This window comes from Centroberyx affinis, unplaced genomic scaffold (assembly GCF_046629955.1).
Source record: "Centroberyx affinis isolate AG114_WGS23_722 - 3 ecotype Tasmania unplaced genomic scaffold, CSIRO-AGI_Caff_v1 ptg000997l_1, whole genome shotgun sequence".
Classification (NCBI taxonomy): domain Eukaryota; kingdom Metazoa; phylum Chordata; class Actinopteri; order Beryciformes; family Berycidae; genus Centroberyx; species Centroberyx affinis.
In genome coordinates this window covers 276,896-289,019 of record NW_027279562.1, presented here as the reverse complement: position 1 = coordinate 289,019, position 12,124 = coordinate 276,896, and the positions used below count along the sequence as shown (strand labels likewise).

Genomic DNA, 12,124 nt, shown 5'->3' with positions numbered 1-12,124 from the left:
GGTGAAGAAAAATAATTTTCTTGTTCACATATGGATTATTCTGAGAGTGAGACACGCATGCTATGACACTTGAGTTTTACTGTCAGTATGTCCTCCTTCTGGCTCAATGACAGCAATAAATTATCCCTTCCTCATTCGCAGTCCGCATGCATCTGGCATCCAAAAGCGTCCTCATCTCATTTACAGAATTAAACGCTCCGCTGAATCATGGGAGCCCATCTGGAACTAAATAAAAGCTGCTTCATGGCTAATAACAAACTGTAGACCTGGTAGCTCGAATAATCCTTGTTTCTTTATCACTAGGGGAACATCTTTCTCCACCATGTGTCATATTTCTAAGCCAGGGCCCTTGTACCACAGGCATGCACTGGTTTAAATGTTTTTTTAATGTGCTGAACAGTGTTTGTCTCATAAACTTCATGACATTGGGATGTGGTGGATGTGAGGGCATGAGAGAGGGGCTGCTGGTTGAAAGTGACCAAGCTTTGTCCTCCAGGGTCCCATAGCTGCTCATTAGTTAGCAAGGAGGAGTCAGATGTTGCCTTTAGATTTTAGATGAGGCCCAGCAGTTTGAAAGATAAATTAGTAACTCTATCATTTTGTTGGCCTGTGGATTTTATCATTTAATTAGAGCTAAACAACTAAAACCATGACTCATGGCATAATTGGGGAGCACGGAGGAGCATTTAATAGTTACGTTTTGGAATTGGTTAGTTGTAGGCGTTTTTGGATGATAGGAAGTGGTAAATGGGTTTGGAAGCATCAATAGACTTCTTACCGTGGGGAAATCTGTGTTTTTCATCACACATCCCTGACAGCAAGGTAAATTAAGAGGATTTAGTGCATCTGCCCACTGTGATGAATCAGCTTTGATTCGTTTGAGCCATCATCCAGATACATGAAATTACCTTTTAGCTTTATCTATATGCACACACACACACACACACATACACACAGATACATGCTATAAGGTGTGAGATTTTAAAGAAATGTTAAAATAGGCACACATACACAAGTTAAAGCAGTGTGGAATTTAATTGCAAGGTAAGAAATGTAATTTTTGAGAACTGCCAGCAGTCTCCTCCGCCTCTGACAACTCCATATATATTATATATTCAGCGAAAGTGAATGGAGATGCTCTCAGGCAGCCGACCCCGAACTTCTGCCAATCCTGCCAACAATATAACACACATTATATTGTGAGCATAGACAAAGTGAGAGACAGTAGAAGGATGGGTAGAGGGAATGGAGGAAGGACAGGGAGGTGGATGGTGTGTTTCTCCCTTTTTTATTTTAATTCTAATGTTGCTTTCTCAAACTTACCCTAGGCACTTTTAATAGACGCTACCTCCACAATGACCCCAAAGACCCTCAAGATTTTCACATCTGTTTAAAAACTACACTGTTTCACCATAAGCAGTTTTTTTCCCTTTTCCCTATGAATAAACACCATCACATTACACCATCTTCTCTATTTAATTCCCACTGTGTCTGCTTTGTGCTGCTCAGTAATCCTCTTGACTAGGGCACTGTGCTGTAGCTTCAATATTACCATGGGTATTCTGGATTCTTGGGCCTGTTCTTTCGATTGCGCATGGATTTCATAATTCTGATGATGCCATGAACCCTAATACTTTTTTCCATTGCTCAGGTGTCCAGGTTTTGTGCTCTTTAAACCACACTATGCATTGGCCTTGGATATAAGCTCTTTCCAAATGGCAGCCATACCATGAATACCAGAGGTGTTGATTCCAATCAGTGGCAATTTTTGATGCCATATTTTTGTTACGAATGTAAATGCTATTTATTGCTGAGCTTTTGGTCTGGTCAGCCTAGTGGGTTGCTGTCTTGAGATGGTGATGGTAGAGAGGGTCTGTCATGGGACATTGATGCAGATATGTAGACATTACCCTCTTTTCATTTTTTAACACTACAGGCCAACAGGTTTTCTTGAATACTTTGTGCCAGCTGTTCAAGCAAGAGCGCAAAGGGCTAGAGTTTGCTGGACATCTTTGTCTTGAACCGTGTTGGACAGTAAATGGAGAGGATTGAGCATTACCAGTAGGCATAATAGCTGAGAGATTTGCATGCATAGTCCGGATCATATGTATAAATTTACTACCGAATCCACAGTGTTCAAGTACAAATCATAAATAGTCCCATTCCAAGCTTTCTCTGCATTCAGCGATAAGATGGCCCATGGAGTATCCAAGTGAGAAGCCTCAGTGACACAAGATAAGCGATGTATGCTGTCTGCTGCCTGCCGTCCCTTCATGAATCCTGTTTGATCAGGATGTATTACTTTACCAACAACTTTCTCAATATGAATAGCCAGGGCTTTGGCATAAATTTTAATTTTGGTTGGCAATTAGCAACATTTGATGGATCTTTCCATTTTTGGATTTTGGGGATGAGAGAGATCAACACCGTATTTATGTCAAGATGGAAGTGTCCTTTTACAATATCGGATCTAACTGATTCCAGACTTAGTGGTCCAAGCATGGTCCCAAAAATTCAAAGTAAATTCAGGAGGAATTCTTTTAATGACTGGAGCTTTCCCTCTCCATCTCCAAGAGTGCAGATTTCAATTCTGCTAAAGTAAGTGGCTCATCCAATAAACATTTCATTTAGTTCATTTAAATATTGGGAGCAGGCAGCGGTGTCTAATCTATGAGAGGTGCTATATAAGTCAAAGATCAGACAGTCTAATTAATTGCAGCGGGTCGAAGGTCAACCCTTTGGTGGGGAAGGAAATTAGTTGTACTGATGATGATTTAGTTTCAGCTTGTCTAAGCTGTATTGCCAGTAAACAACTTGGTCTGCTACCTTGCAAATAATATTGTTGTTTTACTCTTTGCATAATGAATTCATCTCTGTCTCATGAGGTCATTCAGTTCTAGTCTCTGCATTGAGCTCTGTCTCTTTCTCTGTTGAGAAGCTGTCTTTCAGAGAGTTCTCTAACATATGGCAAACTTTTCTGGTCTTTTTGATTTGCATGCAAGGGTTAATCAAAATAAAACAGGAAAATGCATTCTGACTTTATATAAGTAGAAGTGTTCTAACAGATATGCAAATATGCACATTTTTGACAAAGTAGTAGCTGATTTGAATATGTTAATTACATAATAAATGTAAATAAGTCATAATGATTTTTTTTGTGTCCATATTGAATTTATAAAATTTATTTCTGATAGGATGAGAGGATTTTTTTTTTCATAAATTCCAAAATAGGAAGGCACTGTGGACTGTGGACTTAGATCTGTATGTGGTTGCATGTGTGTGTTCTGACCTCACCATACCCTTTCCTTCTTCATCTATAGGACCATGAACGAGTCCACCAGCCAGGCCCGTCGCCCAGCTCCCAGAAACCCAGAGTCTTCAACTGCTCCTCTTGTGTCAAGGCCTTCGCCAAGCGCAGCCAGCTGGAGAGACACAACCGAACACACACAGGTAATGGGTTTATATAACGGGCTTGCATAGTGGATGTCAAAATAAAAATCACCGGTCTGCGATTCATAAGTGTGTGTGTAATGAAATGTGTAATGAAGCTGTAGGGAATGTTGGCTACTCATTTATGAAACTTGTAATACGTCTGTGATGAATGTGCTATGTTAACTCCATATGAGAGAACAGTTTATACTGTTGCTGTTGCTGTAGTCTTATTGAGGTCAGAAGTTGTGAATATCAGGTGAAAATTGAACTTATTATGCTGGCCAACAGCCAGTATAATAATAACTAATTAATACATGTAAAGCCTGCATTTAGTCAAATTAATACATCCAAAACAAAGAAGTGTCACGTTTTCTTCTATTTTCTTTACACATAGTTATCGATGCTAAAAACAGGTGAAATAAGTCTAAACCCAGAAAAGGAATCTTGGAAAAACGGCACATGGGGAAAAAATAAAATGGAAATTGGGAAAATAGGACACACCCAATGATATTCAACAGCTATCATCTTTGCCAGTCATGTACTCACCCACTAAATCATACAGACACAGCTAATAAGCAGCTGTGGTGTATTTTTCAGTGTCTGATCTCTTTCTGAGATCTTGAGTACCAGACATGATTATTAGCCCACGATGTGCAAAAAGAAGCAGTTGCAATGGCATATTACCATTTGAATGAATCCATCATCTGAGTGCTTATCTGAGTGTGACTAAACCATCTCTGTGCCACTTTGAAAAGGTAACCAAAGAACTGCATTTGATTTGGCCTTGTCCCTAGGATCATACATCTGTAACACATAATACAAATGTGTTTTTGTCAGATTTAGGCTGAGTTCGCTTTTGGTCCCTCATGACTTGAAATATTACTTATAGGTTTTGCCAGTGATCTAGTGGGTAAACTATGACCACCATCAGCAATCATTCTAATTCAAACCAAAATATTCAAAAAATAATGTTTTCAAAAAGGCATTAATTCACGCTTTTCTTAAAACATTTTCTCTAAATAATATAGATATAGAGACCTGGCCAAGACAGGAGCATCAACAATAACAATCACAACCGAACAAGTAAAACAGAGCAGATAAAATACATACAACTACAATACATGATAAACAATGAAAGGGAGAGCACACACTTACCGTAAAGTGACTTGAAGGTTTTTAAAGTCCTGAGGAGAAGGTAGTGTGTCTAGTTTAATTAGGCCTTGTAGATCGTTCCATGCCCAGGGTGCATAATAAACAAAGGCAGTTTTCCCCAGATCTGTGAAAACCCTGGGAACATTAAAAAGCTGAGAATCAAAGGATTCTAGTCACACTTGCAATAACAAGAAGAACAACGCATTGCAGCACATGGTCGGTTTTAAAAAGAAAATGTCCTCAGTACTGGAAGTGTAACTGGAATCCTCTGATTCTGTTTTCCTGCCCTTCCCATGCACCTTGCTAGTGGGTGAAGTTGTGCCAGAACACTAACTCATTAAAAAGCAGCAAACCAGTGGAGTATAATATGTCACAGAGATGTAAGGAAGCTTACCAAGGATAGCTTTATAGATAAAATCAGAATCAGAAACTTTTATTCGCCAAGGGATTTCTCTTGGTGCAGGTGTCAAAATAAAAACTTATAAGAAATCAAAATATGTGCAGAATATGAGCAATATGTTATGTACAGATAAGTGCAATGGGCAATGTTAAGTACATTTACATTATATGATCAGTGATATGTGTGGTTAAAGTGCAAAAAAAAGCATACTATATACTGTATATGAAGGTTCCTAAGTAAATTGAGTAATTCATGAAAGTGATGAGTGAGTGATATAACTTACATCAGTTTGATACTACTTAAATTTATGTACACTATGGATTTAGGCAGTAAATGGCAGTTATGTGAGGCTAAAAAGCTAGGTAGACTATTCAGCAAACACAAAAGGTGAGTTTACCCAGCACTACATCCCTGTGTGTGTGGAGTGACAGGGCCTGGCAAGGGAACGTGACTATAGTTGCTGTGTAGCAAACTTTGTGACTTGGAGGGCGAGCTAGCCTAGGATGCTTTCCTACACCACGAGAGACTGTGTTAGTGTGAACAGTAGTGATTTAGGTGACACAGCCTTAAACTAGTAGTTTGTAAAATCCCAGTGCAGGGTGGAGCCTCCATGTTTAGTGGTGACTGTGGAAAAGAGTTGTGTCTGTTTTTTTCCTGTTAGAAGAGACCCAGCGTGCCCTCTCTGGCTTGAGAGAGAGAGAGATGTTTCATAAGAGGAACCATTATCATGATTAGATGTAACTGCTGCTGTTTATAGGTCTCCACTGTCTCCCTTTTTTTTTTGCTTTGATGTGTGTATGTGTCTCCACAGTACACAGCTAAATATGGCAAGCATATTATAAATGAAGCTGCTGCTGAGCAGGTCAGAACCCCCCCAGTCTTATACCCCTGTCACACACACAACCCACAAATATTACAGATGCATCCATCCTGTGTAGGAGGCAGTTCACACCAAGTCTTTTACATGGAAACATCCTACTGGGTGTCACCTTATGACATCATCAAAAGCAAATGGCTTTCCATTCTGTGTTCAGTGTGAGCCATGGTGGGTGCTAAAATGATTTTAAGATACTGAGATGGCGGTGTACTGGTATTTGCTCAGTAGGATGGATGAAAGAGAAAAAAAAAGTCAATTTTTGACTTCATATCAAATTTAAGGACCAACACAACTGGTTATGTCATATAAATGTGCCTTTATTTTCATGTCTTGTCTCTCTTTGTCTCTATACTAATTATCATATATCCAGTTTGTTGAAAAAATACATGCTTCTACACTGCATTTTATTATATTGTGTGCCACCGGGTTGGATTGGGCGGGAAATCTGCAGGATTGCTTTAAATTTAAATTTTACATTTTACATTTTTAAATGACAAAAAAAAAAAAACACTGCGGGTTGTGTGTTTTGTTGCAGGCGAGCGACCTTTCAAGTGTGTGCAGTGCGACAAGGCCTTCAACCAGAAGAGCGCTCTGCACAGGTCCATATGGTCAAACACACCGGAAAGAAGCCCTTCAAATGTGAGGTGTGCAGCATCAGATTCACACAGAAGAGCAACATGAAACACCACATGAAGAGATCCCACGGCTACGGTGAGTAGCAGATTGCCCTTACATTGGATCCACAGGCGCACACACACACACACACACACACACACACACACGCACGCACGCACTAAGGTGTACCTGCACCCATGTGTTTGTGCACTTGAGCATAGTCACTACACTAATCCTCTCTCTCTCTCCCTCTGTTTCTCTGCCTCTCTTTCTCTTTCTCAATTTAGTTCAGTTTCACTCGGGAACAAAATTGCCATATCATCCAGATAGATAAACATTTTTCAGTGGAGTCCTTTTTCCCACCTTTTACTAGTGTGTGTGTTTATGTGAGTCTCTCTCTCTCTCTCTCTCTCTCTCTCTCTCTCTCTCTCTCTCTCTCTCTCTCCAGATAAATCCATATTTCCTATACAGTGTTGACTAAACATTTTGCAAGGCACAGCACATCTCTGATTAAACAGTGACCTTGGGCTAGGCAGTATCAGCCTTCCCCAGCAGAGCTTCCACAAGCTCTCATACTCAACTTTTGAGTGTGTAGCTCTCCACTTGATAAGGCTTCTCATTGTATATTGAGAATGAACCCGACGATGCGGATGCTGTCACCCACACACTCGCCACACACATGCACACACACACGCATCATTATACAAGCTTGACAAGCCCTGTTGAGTGGAGCAGGAAAACGGTGGTGACCAGTCGATTGGCTTTGTTTCACTTGAAGTTCGTAAAAGCTCCTCTTTGATATCTCCTGTTGCACAACCTGAATGTTTAAACACTGCCTCAGTTGAGGTCTGGGCTATGGCTCTCCTTTGGTTAACCTTGGGGCAAGGTGTTGCCAACACACACACACACACACACACACACACACACACACACACACACTCCTTTCTACTCATTCCATTCAAACATCCCCCTTTGAACTTGGCAGGTGCTTGAGCAGGAGAGTGATGCTGACAGGTCCGTTCTACTTAATTCACTTTTGAAGACGAGCTCTAAAGCTTCCACTCAGGTCCCCCACTGGGCCGGCCGGTTTTAAACATTTAGTCCATACCTGGAAGCTTGACCAGCGCACACTCCCTTCACTTTCTCACCTTCAGTGTGTTTGATTTGGTCCAAATCAGAGGTAAAATGGTTACTTTGCTGTGGTTTTTCAGAAAACAAAAAGAGAAAACAAAATTTGCCAATAATGCTACAAAATAGCTTTCCATTTCTTCCTGTGTTTGTTGTCCGTTGTGCTCTGGTTTTGAGCCGCTGCAGGCTTCACCTGGAGCTTACCTGAGGCCGGTTGGACTTGGGAGGAAGTTTTAGTGCATGAAGACGAGCAGTTGTTTTGCACATCCTGTTTGACACCTTCTCACCTCTCCAAATAAACTGAAATGAGAGGAGTAAATACTCCGGAGATTGTTTTAACCACTCCAAACAAGCCATTAGTGAAAGTTACCTTGAGACACACAATAGCAATGACTTCCGGTCCCCAGAGTTGTAGAGAATTTGCTAATGGGCTCCAGAGTTTGTCCATTGAGAGACTAACAAGTAATTAGCTTTAGACACTCGCTGTTTTTTTTTTTTTACTTTATATTTTCATGTCTCAGTTTACAGCCTGAAGCATTCGCTGATGGTGTTTCCTTTGCATGCTACTCTGTGACTCTAGCAGGGTGGTTACTGATGGCTTTTAACAATCTGCTTTTTAATGCTTTGTCCAATTAGAACATAGTGCTAAGAAAAAAAGGAAATATTATCACCACAGATATGACCGCGTGGCATAAAAAAAATCCAACTTCATATTTCATTTAAATTTCCTTTCCTTATCAGCAAAAGTACATAACTCCTTCAGCCTAACCTAAGGCCTTCAATAAATTGTTTCAGTCCACTGGTGAATTCAGAATGTAAATGATCCACAAAGCAGCACTTTATTTCATTAAAATATAAACTTTTAGAATTGGTTCACACACTCGCTACCCGACTCCACAGTGTTTTTTAGTGTAAGAAGATTGTGGAAATAACAGGCCCATTCTACAAATTTAGATTTGAAATGCAAGATTCTCAATGTATTGAATCTATTCCGAATTGAAAAGTGGCTTGGCTATTTTGACTGTGTCAAAAGGTCCAGTGGAGGATTATCTGGGTTCTCAAACATGCTCATTTATCTAACACTAGCCAATTTTGCTTTGTTACCTCTTGGTCCATAAAAAATGATGGTCCTGCTCTTTTCTTCAACATTAAATTACAGTATGAGAAAGTCCAAGTGTATTTTTGACAGTATTTTGGGTAACTTTATATCAACAGGCCCATAGTCAAACAATACCATGAGATTGGGAAATGCGATTTTCATTGAATTGTAGTTTAAGAGCTGCCAAGCAACCATCACTTAAATTAAGATTCAAGCAGAATCTCCACTTGGTGGCAGCTCAACATTATCAATAATGCTATTTGAGAATTATCTTAAGTTGACAGCTGACTGCTGCCGCAGCAACAGACTAGCAGGCAAGGCTGCATGATGACTACGGGAATCAATAAGATGTCTGCTGAGGCTGCTATTGGAGTTCTGTTTCTCTCTGGCAGAGCATTTATAGTTTTAACAGCCCTGTCTTTGTATGAAGTAATGAACTGTCATCCGACATTGGACTACCTGATAATGAGTAGCTGTCACCCTTGACCCCTGTCAGAATTACTACTTGAACATTGTTACGCAGAACGCAGAAAGAAATGTCAGGAATCACAGTAGTTGTGTGTTAGATACATGACTTCTTGAACTAAGCTTTTAAAAATACAGCAAATGAGTGACATCAGTACAGATACCAGGAACAGCTCGTGTTGATCGTCAGCTGTCTACAACTGTACATGATTGTAGACGTGTTCATAAAGTAAATATGAAAATGAAACTTTGAGATTTTTTTCTCGTTTTCAGTGTTTCCTTGGCTGAATTCACTGAAGGCATTTAGGCCAAGATCTGCTATATGTTTTTCCAAATGTGATTACACAGGTCATGACATGAAATAGACTTGTCATATATTAAACAGCAGAGGGAGAAAGGGAAACTGCTTTTTGTCAACTGTCACATTAGATATGCTGCTAAACTAATCTTAGTGTGTCTGCTTGTTTGTTCCACCTGATGCTGCATTTCCAGTGTTAACCAGACAACGTCAAAATTGTGCCAACCTCATTTGCATGACAGGTTTTGGCAAATCGGGTACAGAATTGGAGACAGCTGCTCATGCTATTCTTGTACTTTTCTTAGTAGATCCAGTCCACAAAGGCTTATTTATTATTGCCTCAGGAGTATATCACTGTATTCCTATCATGCAAACCCCTTCTCCTCACTCATCCCCTACATGTCTCTCTCCTTCCAGGTCAGATCCAGGAAGTCACACTGAGCCAAGACGAAGCAGGTCCCCAGGTCGAGGTAACGTCTGAACTTGACCTGGAAGTGGTTCACGAGTCGTCTGGAGACTGGCACAATGTCTTCCCCTAACCACAAACACCAAGAGTCAGTATCACTCCCCACTCTCCCTCTATCCCCTCTACCCAGGATAAATTCTGTACAGCACCTCGTTAAAAAAAAAGCACTGTATGATGATAATACGCTAAGCACTGATTGATTTTTACCACTAGGCAGGAGTAGTAAAAGTTTATACGGCTTTGCCAAACTTATTCCCTCTCTCAAAGAGTTATTTGGCTAAAAATGACATAAGGCTTTCCCTGAACCTTCTAGATTTGCCCCGTTGTATATTCAGGGTTTTTACTCTGTAGTAGCAGTGGCCTGCCTCCGCAATTTTTCCAGATTAGCAGTGAGGCCAGCGGAGTCTGGTTCCCCATCATTGGCCTAATGGCTGTTATCTGCTCTCAGTTACTGTCTGATTCTCATCAATATGATTACCTCCGGAGAGGTTTGGCTCAATAAACACAGGCATCCCAGAGAATTCACCGCCAATCAGGAGTAGCAGGTCTCTCTAATGCTGGCCCTGTTGAAGAGATAGGAGACGATACTCTGCCAAAGCCTCCCGAGAGACGTGTGTCTTGTCTCTCCATACTGGTCCCCTCGCAGTAACATGGGAGCTGGAACGGACCTTTATTGCCAATCAGGCTTTGTAAGCAGCAGTGTAAGCAGACATATGGAAAGCTTTTTTTTGCTGGTTTACCAGAAAGTTGTTGTTTTTTTTTAAAGTCCTTTTTTTTTTAACGTATTTATACTGTACATTTTTCATTTAAAAAATTATCTGAAGTGAAATGTACTTTACGATGTCTTACATTTTGTTTTAATTAGAGGAAAGGGCCTTGAGTGGTGTTGAGGTCTTGAGGCTATTAAGTATCCATCTGTTCCACTGAAGTCTGCCTGCGATGAAAGGCAGTGAGCTGTGATGACACTGTTTGATGCTGTGCGAAGGTTAGACTCAACACGTCAACATTGTGTTGTCTGTTGTCATATCATTTACACTTGTTTGCATTTTTTTTACTGTACTGCATTTTGTAAATAGTGTAGATAGATGCGTATATTTTCTGATTAACTACCATGACATGGTTTAGTTGTGAATATGGAATTGTAGCATAATGTTCCTTTTTGTTATGAAGCTACGCCAATGTACAGACAATAAGCTGATTTTTTTTGTTTTGTTTTGTTTTTTGCAGCTGGGGGATTGTATTTTGTATTGTTCATAAGTATTTAAGAAAATAAAAACTGTTGTTTTTCTACTAATTTCAATTTAATTTGTTTGCACATTTTCTGTCTGGTTATGTATTGAGATGGGATTTGGCAAGTAATCAGAATCAATAGTTCACATTTTCAGTACCATTTCCAGACTTCGTCCCATTTTAATAAACACATCACATGAAGATGCAACTAGTGGGTAAAAGCAATTACATTTTAGCCAGAACGGTTCTCTATCTGCCTTGGACAATCATGAATAGCTTGCAAAGCTTTGCATGAATATTGATTACCAACTACTCATGAATTATCTTGTTATGGAAGATACTATGTCATGTTGCCTCATGTGATGCCATGACCCAAAACAACCATCATTTCCATTTTCTGATACATGCGGTTGGTCAAACCATCAAAAACACAAGACACTACACTTGGTTTTTTTTATCATTTTTAATTGATTTATTATTATTTTTTTGATTTATTTCAAGTTAAGTGGCTGGTCATGTTTATTACAGGTACAATAATGAGGGTCTTTACATTCATTCACAGGACCCATACAAAAAATACACACACACTCAGGTACACAACTCTCACAAGGCTCAGGCACACACACACACAGTAGGAGGGATGCATTGAACAGATCACACATGCCTGCTTTTTAACACAAGCAACCATTTGGAAAATGGAAGTTTTGAACAGCACAAGTGGTAGTGCTAAGCTATTCCTTGACCAACTCCTCTTCAGAAACCTTGCCACCACATTCTCTAGAACCATCTTCTAATGTGCTTACGTCCATTACAGAGTTAGTTATAGAGCACCTTTTTGAAATTGTGTTTGTGTTTTGAATATCCACATAAAGAAAACACGGCACTTTGGTTTTGGTAGTCAGAAAAAATGGCACTTGTTGAGCCAGCTGTTTCAAATTTGAGTTTTGTGTGCTTTGCATCTG

The 12,124-nt window shown here is 39.9% G+C and overlaps 1 protein-coding gene across 1 annotated transcript in view; it reads left to right on the top strand.

The window, feature by feature from the left end:
* The window catches only part of LOC139646782 (zinc finger protein 236-like), a 73,304-nt gene extending 62,145 nt beyond the window's left edge, over nt 1-11,159 (top strand). The window contains 4 exon segments of the mRNA XM_071522503.1: nt 3,321-3,450; nt 6,397-6,455; nt 6,458-6,572; nt 9,884-11,159. Of these exon segments, the coding sequence (XP_071378604.1) occupies nt 3,321-3,450; nt 6,397-6,455; nt 6,458-6,572; nt 9,884-10,005 (426 nt within the window). The 3' untranslated portion in view covers nt 10,006-11,159.
* Nucleotides 11,160-12,124: the final 965 nt, after the last annotated feature.